Source organism: Pteronotus mesoamericanus, unplaced genomic scaffold (assembly GCF_021234165.1).
Source record: "Pteronotus mesoamericanus isolate MK-2021 breed Mesoamerican mustached bat unplaced genomic scaffold, CSHL_Meso_final scaffold_128, whole genome shotgun sequence".
Taxonomy (NCBI): Eukaryota; Metazoa; Chordata; class Mammalia; order Chiroptera; family Mormoopidae; genus Pteronotus; species Pteronotus mesoamericanus.
Window position 1 is genome coordinate 836,737 of NW_026555305.1, and position 19,011 is coordinate 855,747.

At 49.1% G+C, this 19,011-nt stretch overlaps 2 protein-coding genes across 3 annotated transcripts; one reads left to right on the forward strand and one right to left on the reverse strand.

Annotated features, from left to right (window-relative positions):
- Window positions 1-70: 70 nt before the first annotated feature.
- On the reverse strand, window positions 71-9,687 carry LOC129082552 (zinc finger protein 773-like). Its single transcript, XM_054588254.1, is given in 5 exon segments — window positions 71-611; window positions 613-1,580; window positions 4,449-4,547; window positions 5,257-5,383; window positions 9,437-9,687. Coding segments are annotated over 5 exon segments (1,335 nt in total). The 5' UTR covers window positions 9,470-9,687; the 3' UTR covers window positions 71-503.
- A 3,144-nt stretch (window positions 9,688-12,831) lies between these two features.
- On the forward strand, window positions 12,832-19,011 carry ZNF772 (zinc finger protein 772). 2 transcript variants are annotated; one of them, XM_054588252.1, is made up of 4 exons: window positions 12,832-13,020; window positions 15,275-15,401; window positions 15,867-15,989; window positions 16,609-19,011. In XM_054588252.1, the coding sequence occupies exons 1-4, from the start codon at window positions 12,988-12,990 to the stop codon at window positions 17,709-17,711; spliced, it is 1,386 nt and encodes a 461-aa protein (XP_054444227.1). In that variant the 5' UTR covers window positions 12,832-12,987; the 3' UTR covers window positions 17,712-19,011. The 2 variants fall into 2 exon arrangements, with proteins under 2 accessions (XP_054444227.1, XP_054444228.1); XM_054588253.1 differs by having other exon boundaries at window positions 15,867-15,974.

Sequence of the window (19,011 nt, forward strand, 5' to 3'; positions counted from 1 at the left end):
GTGCAGCCAACGAAGAAACATTTATTCAAGGAAATCTAATATTCAATATGAACAGCAGGAGCCAGTCCCATGTGAACCAAGACCACTTCATCTTGCCCCCTTCCAAACTCAGAGATGAAAAGGCCACTCCAGACTGATACAGCCAAGACACAGGGCTCACGCTCTGCAGAACTCCCAGGCAGAAGGGCTATCTTCTCAGAAGTGTCAGGATGTTAACAATTTATCTTCCTGCTCTCAGGAGGCATAACTGGATGATGTTCAATTGCTGGCTCAGTGATAAAGGCTACTCTCAGAACTTGTGTGTTAGGTTAGGTTGACCGGGGGCAGCACGAGCCCTGCACTCCTAAGGCCTTTCTCTACTCTGAACTTTCTGGTGTTGAACAAGGTTATTTAGCCTTTGGCTGAAGCCTCTCTTCATGTTCACTGTATTCATAAGGGCTGTCTGGGTTGTGAGGTTCCTGTTACTGGATCAGAGCAGACTTTTAGTTAAAGGCTTTTCCACATTAGCTGCATTCAAGACTTGTTTCCTCTGTGAACTTTCTGGTGTTGAATGAGGTTGAAACGCTGGCTAAATGATTTCCCACATTCACTGCATTCATAAGGCATCTCTCCAGTGTGAATCCTTCGATGTTTAACCAGGCTGGAGCTGTGGCGAAAAAATTTTCCACACTCCCTGCACTCATAGGGTCTTGCTCCAGTGTGAACCCTGTGGTGTTTAACGAGGCTGGAATTCTCACTAAAGAATCTTCCACATTCATTGCATTTAAAAGGCTTTTCTCCAGTGTGAACTCTGTGGTGTTGCATGAGGCTAGAGCTTTGGCTGAAAAATTTCCCACATTCCCTACACTCATAAGGCCTTTCTCCAGTGTGAACTCTCCAATGATTAATAAGGCTTGACTTGTGGCTATAGAATTTCCCACATTCAGTGCACTTATAAGGTCTTTCTCCAGTGTGAACTCTCTGATGTTTCATGAGGCTTGAGTTGAAGCTAAAGAATTTCCCACATTCGCTGCACTCATAAGGCCTTATTCCAGTGTGGATTCTGTGATGCTGAACAAGTGTGGAATTATGCCTGAAGGCTTTCCCACATTCGCTGCACATAAAAGGCTTTTCTCCAGTGTGGACTCTCCGGTGTTGAATGAGGTCGGCGTTGCGGCTAAAGGATTTCCCACATTCACTGCAGCCATAAGGCCTTTCACCAGTGTGAACTATTTGGTGTATAAAAAGGTTGGATTTATGGCTAAAGAGTTTTCCACATTCGCTGCATTCATAAGGCTTTTCTCCTGTGTGTAGTCTCTGGTGCTGAACAAGTAAGTATTTCTGACCAAAGGCTTTCCCACATTCACTGCACTTATAATGCCTTTTGTCAGGGCGACTCTCCATGTTCCTGTGTGGTTCTCCTATACTGTGAGTCACCTGGTGGTTAAGACCAGAGCTAGTCAGGATGTCCTTCTCACTCTGCCCCTCCTCTTCTCTTAAGGGTTTCTCTACACAGTGCAGCTTCTGGTGTTGGTGAAGGTTTGTGCTGAGGACTCCTCCTACGTTAACAGTGTGCTCAACCTCTGCTCCACGCCAACGACCTGAAAGCAGAGAAATGCTGATGAAGTGGATATAGACTGCAGTGGGACTGAGTAGCACCTTCACAAATGTGCATCTGGTGCACTCAACCATGTGTTCCTGGGACTGCTGGTAGAATGAGGGGCCAGAGATCAGGATGAAGAAGGGCCTGCTGTGCAGTACTGGACCTGGCAAGCTCCAAGATCTATGGGGGGGGGGGGCCCTGTGAGCAGCAAGGACACAGGGATGGGTCCAGATCCAACACACTCCTATGCAAATGGCTTTCAGCAAGACCTTTGTGCTAGTTACACAGGAACACAGTGCAGAAGGGTGTGTTCAGACTCAGAAAAACTGAAGCAACTGAACAGCTCGTGTTCAAGGACTATAAAGATGCCCTTCCTTGACTCGGACCTAGTGCCATTCAAATGCCTCCATGCCCTTGGTCAGGTAGCTTGGTTGGAGTGTCATCCTGATGCATCAAGGTTGAGAGTCTGATCTCTAGTTGGGGCACAGACAAAAGTCAACCAATAAATGCATAAATGAGTGGAACAACAAATCATTGTCCATCCGTCCCTCCCTCCCTTTAACATTGCCTAGCTTTACTGAATATGGCAGCCAAAGATACCATCATTGCAGGCAACCCATTCAGGTTTCAAGGAGGTATACCCCTTTTAAACTATAGAGATATTGCAACAATCTTTATTAAAACAGCTGCCCATCATGCCTGGAGCTTTCCTACTATAGACAGAGATGCTGCTGTGTGCATCCTACAATGCTGGAACAAGCCAACGTCTCTTGGCCCTGCTCATCAAAGTCACAAAGTGAGGAGCAGCCCCCACCGCTGAATGTAGTAAACACCACAATATTGCCTGAAACAAGGTACTGCAGGCCTTCTGCTTGTTCGAGATCTAAAAGAAGGGGCAATTATCCCCACTATTTCTCCTTCAGTAGTCCCAGTTGGCCAGTCTTAAAGGCTTCTACTAACAGTGGCACTTAACTATTAATTATTGAAACCTCCAAGCTCAAGTACCCCATCAAGGCTCCAAGACCTCACATAATCCAATTAAATGACTCTCCAACCCTGGCTGGTGTGGGTCACTGGATTGAGTGCCAGCCTGTGAACTGAAGGGTCACCACTTCGATTACCAGTCAGAGCACAGGCCTGGGTTGTGGGCCAGGTCCCCAGTGGGGGCACATGAGAGACAACCACACGTTGATGTTTCTCTCCCTCTCTTTCTCTTCCTCTTCCCCTCTTCCTAAAAATAAATAAAATATTTTTTTTTAAAGACTCCAAAGGGTGCCCAGTGACTATTTTGACATGCTGTACCTGGCCAGTATATTTTATTCAGAACCTACTACCAATCAGTCACAGCTCCAGTGTGCCTTTACCTTTAAAAGGACCCAACATACATTTTCTGAGCTATCGATAAGTTACTTATTTTTTAATTTTTTAACAATTTACTGACTTTAGGGAGAGAAAGAATGAAACAACAGTTTGTAATTCCACTTACTGATGCATTCATTGGTTGATTCTTGCATGTGCCCAACTGGGGGATTGAACCTGCATCCTTGGCACATCAGGACAACACTAACCAACTGAGTTACCCAGCCAGGGCTATTCCCATCTTAATAGGACTTACCACAGCTATAGGAGATGCCAGCACCGGCACTCTTAGAGCAGCCTTCATCAAGACCATACCATGATTGCCTACTAGCCCCTTTCGGTGGCCCTCTCAGGTGATGTTCAAAGGCCACACAAAACATTGTCCCTCTGTGACAAGACCACGAGTCTCTAAGCCCAAATAGTCATGGATAACAGATGGGCTCGTGACTGTTTACTAGCCAGGAAAGGGGGAATCTGTGCCACTTAGGGTACCTCCTGTTGTGTACATTAACATCTCTGCACAGGTACAAGCCAAGGTACTAGGATTAGGCTACAAGGTAAAAAATATCTTTCATGATATGACCAGCACCTTCCAGCACATTCCCTTAAACCCAGAGGTGCCTGACCTGTACTCTTGGCTTCTCCCCTCTAAGGACAGCGGCTGGCTGATGCCTGCATTTCACTCCCTTGTCATATGCCTAGTGGGATTCCTCTTAGTTGTCACCTTCGTCAAAGCTTGCCTTCAGTGGCTAGACCACACTATCCCGTCACCTTTAATTCTCTACAACCCAAATGGCAGGTGTTATCCACCCCTATTAGTGCTGTTCACGATGCCGAGATACCAGAGTCAACTGTGTAAGTTTTAAACTTTCTGTTTTCCTGCTGCCTCAATATCCCCTCAGAAACAGGCTGTCAGCACACCTGGAGACCAAGTGACCCAAGTGATAAGGCGGACCTCTGACATGTCCCCTTTCTTGCCCTCCATGACTGACCTAGAGACATTCTAGTGTTCCAATCACATCCCCTACACCTGTTCTCACGTATTCCCCCTCATACCCAAAGTCCTTGCTCTCTGCACCCCTTACCCCCGTTTGGTTGGGCCCACCCTATGGGTGTTCCCTCCCACATGCCCCCCACCCCTTTGGCATGCAGTGACTGTCTCCTTGGACCTGTTGCGCACAAGAAACTGTCCTCCTAAGCTTTTCCTGTGTATCCTCTTGCATCCACACCAGACTGACCATCTTAGAATATAGAACAAGGCTTCTGTTAGCACTGCAGAGGGGTCAGTGGAGAGGACCAGGTGAAAGACAAAGGAGAGAGAGGTGAGGGACATCCCTGGGTCAGAAGTCAGAGTAGACATGGTAAGTGGGAAACTGGGAAAGAAAAGATGGAAATCGGGTGTAGTCCTCTGCCTTGGCACCAAAACATCAGGGTCCACTGGAGAGACCCTCATACTATCTGAACCCCTCCCTGAGTTCACACTTCTCCTGTTTCTCCCTCCAAGTACCTCCTGGCGTGGCTGCAGTCATAACTTCATGGGAAAGCAAAAAGGGCTCTCCCCACTGCTTCAGCTGGGTAATTTCATGGGTCCTGGAAGATGCAAGTCCTAAGGGAGAGACAAAAGAGGTGGATCAAAGCAACCTACCCCGCAACAGACCACAGGAAAGAAAACTAAGTATTACAGAAAGAACTTTGGAGGAGGGTCTTGCGTAAACAACCCATTCCAAGGGTGGCCATATTGGTGCTTCAATTCCTGCCACAGATAGATCCCATGTCAATCCGAGGAGGAGAGTGGAACCTACAGACAGAGCTGCCATGGACCTTCTGGAAGAGGCCAAGGATGTGATCCACTAGGCGGACTACAAAACTTCTCATTTCCAGCCCTGGCTGGTGTGGCTTAGTTGGTTGGAGCGTTGTCCTATACACCAAAAGGTCGTGGGTTTGATTCCTGGTCAGGGCACATGCCTGTGTGGCAGTTTAGTCCCCAATTGGGACCATACGAGAGACAATTGGTGTTTCTCACATTGATGTTTCTCACATTGATGTTTCCTCTCCGCCCTCTCCTTCCCTTCTCCTCTCTCTAAAATCAATAAGCATGTCTTCGGGTGAGGATTAAAAAAAAAGACTGCTCATCCCCAACCCTTTCCCACAAGGCTTTGGGGCAGCTTGGGGACGAAAGGAGGAGTGCACATCCCAGGTGTGGGCTGGATTCACACAACACCCACTCCAGGATGGGGAAGGAAGCAGTGCCCGCAGAAAGGACAGATCTGTCCCTGGGGAAAAGGGGAAGAGCAAGCCCAGCCCAGGGTGCTTACCCAGAGAGGCCATCAGTGAGAAGTTCTCCAGCATCACATTGCGGTACAGATGTCTCTGGGCTTCATCAAGGAGCCCCCACTCCTCCCAGGAGAAGTAGACAGCCACGTCTTCAAAGGTCACACAGCCCTGCCAGGATGGGGACAGTTGAGGTTACTGAAGCCTTCTTTCCCAGGACTCTAGGCATCTCCCCTAACATTCACCCTCGTCCCAGGCTCCCTGTCTCAGAGGAGATACCAGGCCCAGGTGCCAGTGTTGCCCACTTCCTCCTCACAGTCCCACTGATCACTGCTCAGCCCTCAGCAATACCAGGCAGCCGGGCAGACAGATGTCATGTGAGCTCTAGGCCTGGCCTGCAGGGCCTCACCCTTGTCCTGCCAGACATTTCACCTGGGTCTTCCAGACAGGAGGTTGTTTCCCAAACAACCAAACTGAGGTCACTGTTCTCCCATCAGTCCCCAAGACAAGGACCTGGGGCCATCAGGTTACATTTCCTCGGATGGTGCACATCACTCTGTACCACACCTCCCTTCAGGTCCCCAACCCCTCCGATGGCCCTGACTGCCAGCGTCAACCCCCAGGCCTGCTTTGAAGGCCCCCTTACCTGACCCTTATCCTTGCTTTATGCTCAGCCACCTGGAACCACACGCAGATTTCAGACAACCTCAGCCCTCTTCCATGTCTCTGTTGCAAAATGTCCCTTCAACAATCTCAGCTTCTCTGATGCTTCCAGGAAGCCGAGGCCCACCTGTCTCTCACATCGTGCCCACAATTCTCCCAGAGGGTCCCACTGGATCTTGAGCTAATTCCAGGTCCCAAGAAGGGTCACAGCCTGTAAGCCACCAACTTTACTGTCATCTCCCTGCCTTGTCTCCACATCCGTCTCATGTCCACTCCCCATGCGAGACCCTCCTCACCCCTGCGACCCCACTCCCCATGGCCACTATTCTCCTCCGTGTCTTTGGGGAGCCCACCACCCTATTCAGGTGCCCAGCAAAGACCCAGTCCTTGGTCCCACACCTAACAGCACTGCCACCAGGACCGAAGATGCCTGCTGCCGAATCTGACCCGCGGCTCCATCCCGGTCCACACACCCTCGACGTGGGTGTCTCCAGTCTGAACCCTTCACCTGAACGCCAGACTTGTTTTTCCAGGTGCCCATTTCACTAATCCACACAAGGGTTTCTAGAACATCTCAGTTCAATATGACCAAAACCTGACTCCTAATATTTCCACTGAAAATTACTCTTCCTTCTGGTGGGTAGCTTGGTTAGAGCGTTGTCCCAGTATGACAGTGTTGCGGGTTCAATCCCTGGTCAGGGTATATACAAGAATCAACCAATGAATGCATAAATAAGCGGAACAACTAATCAATGTGTCTCTCCCTCCTCCTCTTTCTCGCTCTCCCCCTCTCTCAAATCAATAAAGGTTTAAAAAATTTAAAAGAAAAAATTTACAGCCAACATTGACATGGTAGTTATTTCCCTACTTCTAGCTACTAAGCCAAACATCTCAGAGTCGTCCCTGACTCTCCCTCTTCTCTCTCCCCCTCTCCACATCAGAAAGTCAGCTTGGACCTTGCTTAAAAGCCATACACAGACTCCAACACACCTTCAACCTCCACAGTCACCTCTGGTTCAGCCACCATTAATATTCACCTTGACGATTGCAGTCGCCTCCTCCCTGGTCTCCCTGAAACCCAAGTCTGCTCTCTGCCCTGCAGCAGAAAAGCTTGTTAAATCTGAGTCACACTACCTGCCTCTGCTCCAAATGTTCTCTGGCTGCCACCACCATCACAACAGGGGCCAGCTCTTCAGGCCACCATTCCAGGTCTAATTCCTGATTCCTGCTGTTTCCACCAGACATAATGAAGACCTAAGGTTGCTTGAGCATTCCCAGCTTAACCTCACCTCCAGCATTTCCTGGTCACTGTGACTGTAATATTGTGCCACTAGTTGCCAGAAATGGGAACCAATCCATACATCCCTGGTCAGGATTCAAAGCTCTAACCTTGAGCGATCACCTTCCAGGGATTTCAGATGGAAGGATAGGGAGAGTAGCAGGCAGAGTCCCAGGACACCTGGGAGCACATGCAGGTGGGAATGGAAGGGGATGAGGATCGGGGATACCCTCCTTTACCTCTACAGGGTCTGGAAGCAGTTCTGCAGGCGACAATGTTGGACCCCACAGGCTCATCTAAGTGCTCTCACACCATCTAGGCCTTAGTTCTCAGGGACTGTGGACTACACGAAACAGTTTATTACTTATTGTATTATTTTGCATACGAACAACTGTAAACCTACTTTTGCCCCACTCTGTATGTATTTGTATACATATGTATTTTTATCAGCTAGTGATTAAATACGTATGTAATAAACTCACAAGTTAATGAAGTGGGGGACTGAGCTTGAGGAAACTGAGTAATACTGCTCCTGTTCACAACGCAGCTGCCTGCTGCTTAGACTCCTAAAAGAAATCCCGCTGGGGCCTTTCCATTGGAACGTCGCTCATCCTTCCTACTCTGAAGGCTGGGGGACTTAGGCCCCCAAAGGGGCTGCTCCACTAGCATGGCTAATATTTTCTTTTCTCTACGAGGACTGGACATGAGGGCCTGCTGAGCCTGGAATGGCCCATCTATACCAATGAACATCTCAGTCTTCCGGTCCTTGCACGGGTCCCTGCAGCCGTCCACTCCCACGCACACCAGCCGGACCCGTAGGGCCAGAGCAATCCCCTGGCTCTGGAGGAAGCCCCACCCTCCAGGCCCATCTGAAATAAGAACTTTAAGATTTTCTCTCCTAAGTCCGCACCGGGATCCCGCCGGCTACTCCCTCAGTTCTCTCCCCAAAGCCTCCTTCCCCAGTCTCTCCCCAGGCATCTCTAACCCACTCTGCTCCCGCCTTTGCTAGAGACAAGGGTCTGTCTATGTGTCTGACAAGCCCTTACACCCATTCCATCTGGGAAACTGAGTCTTACTAAAGACATGGAAGATTCAACGTCCTAAACAGCAGTTAGCCAAGCAATGGACCAGTCCTCATGGCACCCTGCTGACAACACAATCTTCCCTAAAGCTCGCAGGAGTCAAGTCTTGGATCCACCACACACAGTTAAAGCGGGCACTGCCTGAGGAGGACACAGATCTTGCTGATGCTGCTGACACTGCAAGGAAAGCTGGACCTGAACTTCTGAAAGAGATTTAAGATTCCGCTTTTCAAAGGGCAGAGAGAAAAAGAGGGAGGGAGAGAGAGGGAGATATGAGAGAGAAACACCGACCAATTGTTTGCCTTCCTCCACACACCCTGGCCAAGGATCAAACCCAGATCTTTGGAAGAACACCCTGGTGGGTTTTATTATACAGCAATTTCTTCAAGCATAAAGAGAGAACACACTTTTGAGTGGGAGTCAGTGCTGGAGACAGCAGCAGGAAAAGAAGAAGGATCAGGCTGCATCCACAGGTGCAGGCAGCTAGAGAGAAAAACAGGATCTCTCCCACTTTAAAAGAATGTATGTGTACTATATGATATTGAGAGAAAACAGACAAAGAAATCAAAAAGAAAATACTAAAAATCATCTTCAGGAGAATCAAAATTAATTTTTAATATTTAAGTCTAATGTTTTTGCATATAATTTATAAAGAAAAAATTTCTGTAAAGTTTGAATCTAAAAACAAAAAAGATTCTCGCTCCTAAATATGAGCCCCAGGTCTTGCGGTGATCTCCAGCCCAGATCCCTCCTCGGATATCCAGATGGGAGTGAGCAAACTACTAGTCCTGTGACATTTCCACTCTGGGACAACTCAGGGTTGTCATGTCTGAAGTTCCAATTCCTAATCTCTCTGAAACTTGCTCGCTGCGCTGATTTCCCCATCTCCAATCTTTCCAGGTATTCAGGAGACAGACAGGAACGCAAACCAAAAAAAAAAAAAAAAAAAAAAAAAAGGAGGGGGAGGGAGATGGTGCTTCATTCCCTACTTTCTTCACAGCCACATTTGATGCAGCAGGAGCGCCTGTCAGGTTTTGAAAATCCATCCTAGATCTGACCATTCCTGTCCCCCTCTTGCCACCCGTATGATCCAGTTCGCACCAGGCGTATTAGTCCATTGCATTGACTTCCTCGAGCAGGGGACGCTCACTCTGGGCTTTGGGGTTCGGTGGGGTGAGGGTGAGGGGGACGTGCCCTCACCTGAGTCGGGAGCCTCAGCTGGGCTGCAGCCATCGGATTCCGTGCGCGGAGCGGGGCGGGGAGCGGAGGACCAGGTTGCGCCCCAGGGATCCCGTCCCCCGACCCAAAATCGGGGCCCCCCCGGGCGGCGTCGCCGAGCCTCGGCCTCCTCTCGCGCTGTCCCTTGTCACGTCGGCCACAAACCAGCCATCCGGGCTGATGAGAAAGACCGGCCCCAGAAACCCTCAAAGTCAACTCGCCCGAGGCTACGCCGGAAGTCCCGCCCAGGTCCTCCGCCCTCACGGAAACGGCAGTTGTCTAGGCCGGCCGAGCACCGGCACCCTGGTGCGCAGTGCCTTCTGGGCAATGTAGTTCCTACAGCGCGAAACGTAGAGGAAGTAGAGCTGCTGAGATGGCAGTGGAGGAAAAATCAGGGTCCAGAGACTATCCTTACTGATGGGCCTGGATATCAATTTCCCTGCGTAGCTGGGGCTCCAGTTTTTCTTTTCCTTGAAGGACTTAAAGACCATCTTGAGAGCCACAATAAAGTGGTTTCCTCCGTCTGAAGCAGTTATCTATTTCCAAATTCCCCTGCCAAGGAGGTGCCTAATATCAAACGCCAGGCTGATGAAGCAATGTCTGATGTGTGAGAAAAGCTCAACAGCTGCTTCTTTTTCTGAGTGAAAGATACAGTTCCATTCCTGTAAGCCAGTCAATGTTTTGTTTACTCTGTCCAGGTGAGAAACCTCCACAACTGTAGACAATTTTTATGAGTTCATTTGAGCCAAACTGACAATTGCTGGGAAGCAAAATCTCTTTGGATTGAAAAAAATGCTTTGAAGAATGGCAGTTTTGCCGTTTTATACGTTAGAGTAAAAGGAGGACGTGTAAGCAGGGTTACATGAAATTCATTGGTGGTAGATAATGAGGATGGGAGAAAGCAAAGGAGGGGGGATCATTACAATTAGATAAAAAGTACAACAGAGACATACTTTTTTTGCATTGGTTGGTAGAACATAGTTAACACTTAACACTCACAACACATAAAGATGGTATGTGGGCAACAAGATAACAATGAGGGTTTCTGTGCTGTCATGCCCTGGGGCCCGTGGTTGTGCATTGAAGGGTCTGGAGGAGAAGATTATTCTGACACTTCAGAGGTATGTCATCTTAGATGCAAAAAGACAACAGGCAGAGTCACTTAAGTTAAACATAGAACTCTGTCAAGGAAGCTACAGGCCTAGGATGTGACTATCTGCCATAACTCACTCTTAGGAAATTTTCATTTCAGATTATCCTATGTGACTACTTTTGGTCTTTGTGTTTGTGAGACCCATTATTCAGGCCTCCCCTGAGCTTGTCAGGTTTTGTACATGGCCCCTTTTTTTGTCCACAATTCCCCCAAAAAAGAAACAGGCCTCCCCTCACCCGCAGGAGAACACTAGAGCAGGGAGCATGTGCTACATTCCCAATCTGCCTCATGTTGGCTGTGGGGGACTTCAGGAAGCTGCTTTGCCTCTCATGGATTTTGTCACCATGCAAACAATGAGACAGTCATGCATGAATGATTCTAACTGACATTAGGGAGCATGTTACTAACCCTGAGACTAAAGTTTGAAGGGCTGGTAACAGGAGGACTGAGGCCCTTGCCCCTCTAGTCACCAATGTCCTTCTGATCCATCTGAATATACCAGATAGAACTTGATTTGTTTTGAAACCACCTTCCTGATGTGTGGAGAATGAGGTGAGGCAGAGAAAGAACTAATGATGGAGGCAGGGAAGAGGCTGTTGAGTAGTCCAGCATGTGCTTCCTGTAGGTCGGCCCAAGGGAGTAGAACTGGAGGTGTTGAAAGCAGAAGTGAAAGCACATGTGGATGGCTGGGATGATGGGGAAAAGCTTAGGCAACGATAGTTACTCCCCTTAACCACCGCCCCCCGCCCCGCCCCGGTGTCTGTGGGCCAACAGGGCTTTTCCTGTTCTGATTTCTTGGCTGGCACGCAGAAAACACATATTTAGAGAATAACACCGAACTCTAATGTTTCTGAGACAATGAAAAGGCAAGACACATCCCTGTCCTCATGTCACTAACCTGGAAATATAAAGGCTTTAGCACATTAAACAATTAGCCTCATCTCAATGTCTTTGCTCTGAGGTTACACATAGGAATTTCATCATTTTTAACTCCATAAGAAGATATATTCATGCCTTTGCAGCTAATGAGCAGTTATTTTAATCAAAAGATGCACCCCTCTCTTAATCCTCATACCCTCTCTCACTGTAGGCCTTTTTTTTTTTTTTTTTTTTTTTTTTTTGGTCCATTACATTCATCATTTTTGGCCTCAAATAGTCTTATGGCACAGTTTCTCAAGACAATTTTACTGTGTAAAGAAATGTAGTTTGGTAGTTATTTCCTCTGCGCAAAAATTGTTCTTGCCCTCTAAATTGCCAAATACACTTGATATTGTATATTGCCTTTATTGTCAGATATTTGTAAGATAGCTTAAAGGAATTGCATACATCTCTGTATATGGAGTAAGAAATATCTTTTGAAAAAAGAGTGTTATTCACTGGGTTTTACACAATCACTGATTATACAGGCAGAAAAATGTTTTCTGAGATAACCAGAGAAACAAGCATTGTCCATGGATTTCAGTGGCGTCCAACATCTCACTTCCATTTTCTAGGTCATGTTGTGTCTGGAGTCTTTTCTCTCTTGTTTCTAACCCAAAATACTGAGGCTCACGAAACTAACTCTAGAGCTTCAAGCACTTGTGTTTATTTGACAACAACAAAATATTTAGCTTCCAACTATAGAGGTCTCAGTGACATTAGCATACAGTGTGTCAACCTGACTTTTTAAAAAAATTTATCGATTGATTTGAGAGAGAGAGAAAGAGTGAGAGACGAGGAGAGAAACATCAATTTGTTGTTCCATTTATTTATGTATTCATTGGTTGATTCTACCTTGGCATAACAGGACTATGTTCTAACCAACTGAGCTACCCAGCCATTAATTTTTTTTTTAAAGAAATCTGAAACAATACTTCTCTAAGCATTTCTTTGATAAGTGACAGACTATACTCCCTGGAAATATGAGTGTAGCTCCTTTCAGAGAAAGCGAAGCTCCTCCTAGTCCTCCCTTTCAAGGCTCCGCTAACTCTGTGATTCGGCCTTTGCCCGGGAGGTGGCGCGCCGGACTCGCGTCTCGGTGGTTGGTGCTCTGAGAACTACATCACCCAGAGGCGCGGTGGCCTTGGGCCAATGAAGGCCCAGGCAAGGGGTGTGTCTGCTCTGAGGAAGATATTAGGGCGGGACTTCCTGTTTTCTTCTTGGGTGGACATTTTTTTTTTTTTTTTTTTTCGGTTTTGGATTATTCCGTCTCGCCAGGCTCCGGGACTCACTCTGAGTCCTGAGGGACGCGACTGGAAGCGGTTCTTCCGTGAACAGAAGCGAGCCTGAGGCTCGGCTGTGGCGCGGCCCGTGTCCCCCGGCTGCCGGAGCCCGGTTCCTCACACTTGCCTCCGCCAATTATCCTCTCTCCTCGCCCGCCTTCCGCGGCCCACGGGTTCTGATGGCGAAGGCCGCGCTGGTGGACCCGGCGCAGGTGGGTGCTGCGCCCCCGGCTCCTCCCCGACCTCCGCCCCTGAATTTTAAAGCCTCAGTGAGGGCCGCTCGTGGTGGGGTCCCAGCTCTGACAGCCAGGATGATGGGACGTGGACGGCCTGGAGGTGCGAGGCAGCCGGAGCACTGGGAGCGTATGTGACAGGAGCAGAGTGCGAGGAGGAGCTACGTCTGGAATGTCAGCTTGAGCAGTTTTGCTTTCACTCTGAGGGAGATGGGAGCCCTGCAAGGTTCTGAGCAGACACGATCGTTGGGTTTTATAAGTATTTCATCGGTTGCTCGGGGGAGAACAGTACTGGAGTCAGGGGTAGGGAGAGGAGGAGGACAGTGAAGCACAGGAAGGTGGTGGCCTGGTCTGAGGTCATAGCCATTGGGGAGCCCTGAGGACGGAGCCCAGAGGACTGACAGTCACCCCTGGGTGTCAGTGGCAGGGCAGGCGTAAGGGGCAGGCATGAGCCTTTGAGACTCCGTGGTTGCTTGTCTCTCAGTCTCTTCCCACAGGTTCCCATGAACTCAGAAGTAATTATGGACCTTATACAAGTGGCGGGGGGGTGTGGGTGCTCTCATGGATCCTATCCCCAACCCCACCCACATAGTCTCCAGGATCGTGGTGTCATAGAACACTTGTACTCTTCGCAGCTCTTGAGTCTGAAGACCCTGGAGAAAACCCAAGTCCAGGGTTCTGAGTCCAGGCCTGAGGTTGTATGGAAGGGTTCCCATTTCTGGTAACCATTGGAATAAAGTGTGGAAGGTTGTTCCAGGCACAGGAACCAGCAAGTGCAAGTACTTAGAGGTGAGACTGAGATGGAAGTTTTCAAGAAACTGCAACTGTCAGCCCTGGTCCGGTGGCTCAGTCAGTTGGAGCATCGTTCCATGAACCAAAAGGTTGCAGGTTGGATCGCCGGTTGGCACTTGCGTGGGAGGCAACCAATTGATGTTTCTCTCTCACATTGATGTTTCTCTCTCTCCCTTCCTCTCTCTCTAAAGACAATAAAAAAATATATTCTTGGCGAGGAATAAATAATTTTTTTTAATTTAAAAGAAAAAAGCTATGTGTCTCCATTACATTTATGAGAAATCAAGAGTGGGTGGGCAGGAGTTAGGCCCCTGTTCCGAGGGTGGTGTAGCTCTGGCAGGTGTGGAGCAGGTGAGGAAGTTGATCTGATCCAGGTTTGAACGGGCTTCCTTTGGATGGCAAGTGGAGAACAGACACTGTCGGGTGAGAGATGAGGGAGTTATGCAACCAGGGAGGAGGGTGCTTTAATATACTAGGTGAGGGCTAAGAATGGATGGTCCAGAGGGGTGGCTGTGTAGATGTTAGAAGTGACTGGATCAGATATTTTTAAAATCCCCACCTGAGGATATGCTTGTTGATTGTCAGAAAGGAAGAGAAAGAGAAACATCTATCGGTTGCCTCCCATACATGCCCAGACCAGGAATCAAACCAAAAATCCTTTGATGCACAAGATGATGCTCCAACCAACCGAGCCACCTGGTCACAATGGATCAGGTATTCTGATGCGTGAGAGAGAGGTAGTCCCCCGGTTTTAGGCCTTATCAGCTGGAAGGGTAGATGCTCCATCAGCTGAAATGGGCAAGTCAGTGGTAGAAGTAACTCGGTGTGGATATCAGCAGTTTATTTTTGACCATATTAACGGGCTTAGGTGTTCCAGAGAACACTGTATGGAGGTGTCGAGTGAACTCCTGGAGCAGGAAGGGATTTCTGTGGAGGGGTTCAGGAAGGAATGTGGAATGTCCGGAAGGCAGATGATGGCATAAAGACAGGTGTAGGAGGGACAGTTTACGCATCACAATGGCAGTGTAGTCAGTAGCCAGGAAGGCCAGTGGGTGGATGGGGGGCCCGGACTTGTGAGACAGAATGTGGTCCAAAAGAGTGAAGTGCAGGTGGAAGGGAGTATAACTGATGCCCGCTGGACCCTGGTATCGGGAGTTAAGGGAGAAAGGTGAGCATGATTTGAGCAACCTCAGAATTGGCTGCCATGGCAGGTGTTGGGGTGGGGGACTGAACGCCAGGCCCAGTACTTAGATGATGGCTTTCTGCCCACCTTACTGCAGGTGGACACAGTGATCACAGGGACTGTGAGATAGCATGAGGATCCTGCGGCACCCAGTCCTGGTATTTCCTCTGAGTTGAGGAGTAAGGAAGAAATGTAGGGCACGGATGGGTGTCCTTAGGATCAGGCCGTTCACAGACTTTGCTCTCCCCATGGTCACAGGGGCAGGTGACCTTCGAGGACGTGTTTGTGCACTTCTCCCAGGAGGAGTGGGGGCTCCTTGATGAGGCTCAGAGGCTCCTGTACCGCGATGTGATGCTGGAGAACTTGGCACTCACTGACTCTCTGGGTAAGTTCATCTCACCCACCCCAGGGTCCTGCAGCAGGCTCTGCCCTTCCCATTTTCCAGGGTGATCCTGGCTTTTCCAGAGCCATGGGCACTGCCTCCCTCCCCAGTGCCCTACAGTAGGTGCTGTGGATGCCACCTCTGAGTCCTGAGCAATCTACACACCTGCTGCCCTGAAGGTGTGTGTGGCTAGCTCAGAAGTGAGGGGTCTTACAGTTGCCCAGTGGATCATACCTGACCGGTGCCTCTGTTGAGGCCCATCACACCCCGTTGCCCCACGTTCTGCCCCCTTCCTCTGGCTGATGGCCTGCCTGTGCCAGAAATTGCAGGGACCAGTCTGGTCAGTCACTACTTGCTGGGACCACCGGACTATTCCTGAGGTTACTTCTATAATATTCATTTCTCGTCTTTGAAAGTTGGGTCACCCAGACCAGTGCTACCCACTTACCTGTCCTGTCTTTTCCTTAGGATACGCATTTTCCATGTCCTGTGGGGTGGCCCCACTGGAGCTGTGCAACGAATCCTGGCTATCAGACTGGCCACACACGGCTCCAGCCTTGACCAGAGAGGCTCAGGGTGGGTGTGACCCTGGTGAGTGGGAGCGGGGGGAAGGTGTCATGTCAAGGCTGGGTCCTAGTCACTCCCCAACCACTCTGTGCCCACAGTTGTTTGAGAGCCAAGGCCACTGGGCACATTTCATTTCTCTTTCCCATTTATACACTTGCCTTTTGTGCTCTGCCCTTTGGCCTCTGCCTGTCCTTGACCTCTGCCTCCACATCTCACCTGTTCCTCTCCACTGCTCCCTCTGTGGTGCTCTCCAACTTTGGCCTGTACTTAATGTGTCGGATGTGCACAGGCCCCAAATTGTCCTTAAATACCAGCAATTTGGTTGTACCTCTTCAGGGGACACAGCCTTCTGCACAGCTCTCACTTGTCCCCAGCAGCCAAGGCCTCGCTGAAATCTGTTTGTGGATGATTTCTTTGGAGACCCGGACTTTGCTGGGCTGTACTGCACATTTGTGTCCTCCTCAAGTCAAAGCACCTTCCCTTCTATGACTTTTAGATGCCAACCACTGCGTGGCAGCCGTTTACTCAACTTGAGCTCAGCCTCTTGTCCTACGGCCTTGCTCTTACTTCTGTTGGACCCATGTTTGTAATGAGACTTCCCCCTCTCACAGGTTGAACTTCACCAGCATTTGTCTGCTTTCAGGTTCTTGGCGTGGAATGGAGGATGAGAAGATAATGTTTAATCAGAGGGTCTCTACAGAACAAGTGTCACAAGCCAGGACTCCCAAGGCAGGCCCTTCTACCCAGAAAACCTGCTCCTATGAGTCATGTGGATCGGTCTTGAAAGACCTTCTGCACTTGGCTGAGCACCAAGAAACACAACCTGGGCAGAAACCAGGTGGGAAACAATTCTGGTTCAATGCAGAACTTCACCACCAGAAACAGCACAGGGGAGAGAAACCCCTCAAAAGAGACGAGGGACAGGCCTTTCTTGTGAATAGCTGCCCTGTCCAGCCATTAGAAATGCCCTTTATGACTGGGGAGGGTTGTAAGAACTTCTCAGCTAACTCAGGCATTTTCCGGCACCATGCGCCTCGCAGTGAGTGGAAGTCACACAGTGGACAAAGGCATTATGAGTGCGGCGAATGTGGGAAAACCTTCAACCGCAAAGACTCTCTTGTCCAGCACCAGAGAGTCCACACTGGAGAGAGGCCGTACGAGTGCAGTGAGTGTGGGAAAACCTTCAGCCGCAAACCCATACTTGCTCAGCACCAGCGAATCCACACTGGAGAAATGCCCTACGAGTGTGGCGTATGTGGGAAAGTGTTTAATCACAGCTCCAACCTTATTGTACACCAGAGAGTTCACACTGGAGCAAGGCCTTACAAATGCAGTGAGTGTGGGAAAGCCTACAGCCACAAATCAACACTTGTTCAGCATGAGAGCATCCACACCGGAGAAAGGCCTTACGAGTGCAGCGAATGTGGGAAGTATTTCGGTCACAAATACAGACTCATTAAACATTGGAGTGTTCACACTGGTGCGAGGCCTTACGAGTGCATAGCCTGTGGGAAATTCTTTAGCCAAAGTTCCGACCTCATTGCACACCAGAGGGTCCACAATGGTGAAAAGCCCTATGAGTGCAGCGAGTGTGGGAAAGCCTTTAGCCACAAACACGTGCTTGTCCAGCACCATAGGATTCACACTGGAGAAAGGCCATATAAGTGCAGTGAATGTGGGAAGGCCTTCAGGCAAAGGGCTTCCCTCATCCGACACTGGAAAGTTCACACTGGAGAAAGGCCATAGAATAGTGGGACATGCCATTTCCTTGTTCACCAGTGAGAAGCTCTGTGAGTCACCTTTGAGAGTAGCCACCAGCTGGAAGTTGAACCCCATCCATCTGAACACCCACCCCAGGGAGATTCTTCTGAGGGCCTGCTCCGTGGGAAGCTTTTCGGAGCAACGTTGCACTTTTTCCCAGGACCCCTGCCAGAATTCCACCACTACCAATATATCTGAAAGAAGCCATCACCCTATTGAATGGCAGGGTCCAACGTTGTGCACATATTACCCCAACAAGCTCTGTTAGGCACAACTGTGCTGTTCCTCATTTTCCTACAGGGAATCCTCAACATCCTGAGCCCATTGATCCTATTCCTTCCTCCTGCCAGCTGGTTTAAGCATAGGCATGGCCTAGTTTCAGCCACAAGGATGCAAATTTTGTTTGCTGGCCACTTACAGAGCAGGTTTCCAGCTTTTGTGGACTTTGTTGGGGCTGTGTGGCACTCATCATGGGCCTGTCCTTCCTCCAAGTCCCCTAAATTGGGAATTGCCTGCCCCAGTATTCTGGTTTTGCAGAGAACGCCTTAGTTTTTTAAACCACCTTTAATCTTGGGAGTTCAGTTTCCTTTATGGTCTGGGTGGAGGACAGAAGTGTTCTCAGCCAGCATGAAGGGATGGACAGCTTTTGGAAGTGCTCTCTGTGTTGTGAGCTCAACAGCAGACACAACAGCTCTCATTCTAGTTTCCGCCTAACTTGCATTGCTGCCCAAGGCTTCTAGGGAAGAACACTGGTCTGCATGGGCCTAACCTTGTGTCCTGTATGCCAAGATTATCTGCGAAACTGTGAGGCTTGGGCATTTGTTGTGACAACCTCTGGGAACAGCATGTGTTGGGTCCCTTGTTCCCAGGGGATGTCCCATATTTTCTAGCCCTCTTGAGGAGAATTCGACCCCCTCAGGCCTGCTAACATCCCTAAAATCTTATATTCAGTAGGCAAATGTCGCTGTCCCCTAAAAGACCAGGTAGGAAGCATTAATTGGTACAAAGACACTGGTTAATAGGGAGTTGGAGGACTGGGGATATAAGTTCTAAAGGTGTATCCACAAACGTTTCCTTCACTATGGCATTGGTATGAGGGTTTACAGATATTCTCAGGGCTCCCATATTTGTGTGTCTGTTATGGCTGTGGTCACTATCAGAGAAATCAAACATTTTCTGCAATAAACTCTATTTATAGTGTACAGTTTGATAAGGTCCAATGCATTTGCACCTGTGAAACCAGGTTTCCTGATTCCCATTGTAATCCCTCTCCTCTTGACCCATT

Bases quoted from the DNA above. Each gene is read 5' to 3' on its own strand.
- ZNF772 (XM_054588252.1), top strand. From the start codon at position 12,988: ATGGCGAAGGCCGCGCTGGTGGACCCGGCGCAG. The intron at 13,021-15,274 runs GTGGGTGCTGCG...CCATGGTCACAG, and splicing joins CGCTGGTGGACCCGGCGCAG to GGGCAGGTGACCTTCGAGGA. The intron at 15,990-16,608 runs GTGAGTGGGAGC...GTCTGCTTTCAG, and splicing joins TCAGGGTGGGTGTGACCCTG to GTTCTTGGCGTGGAATGGAG.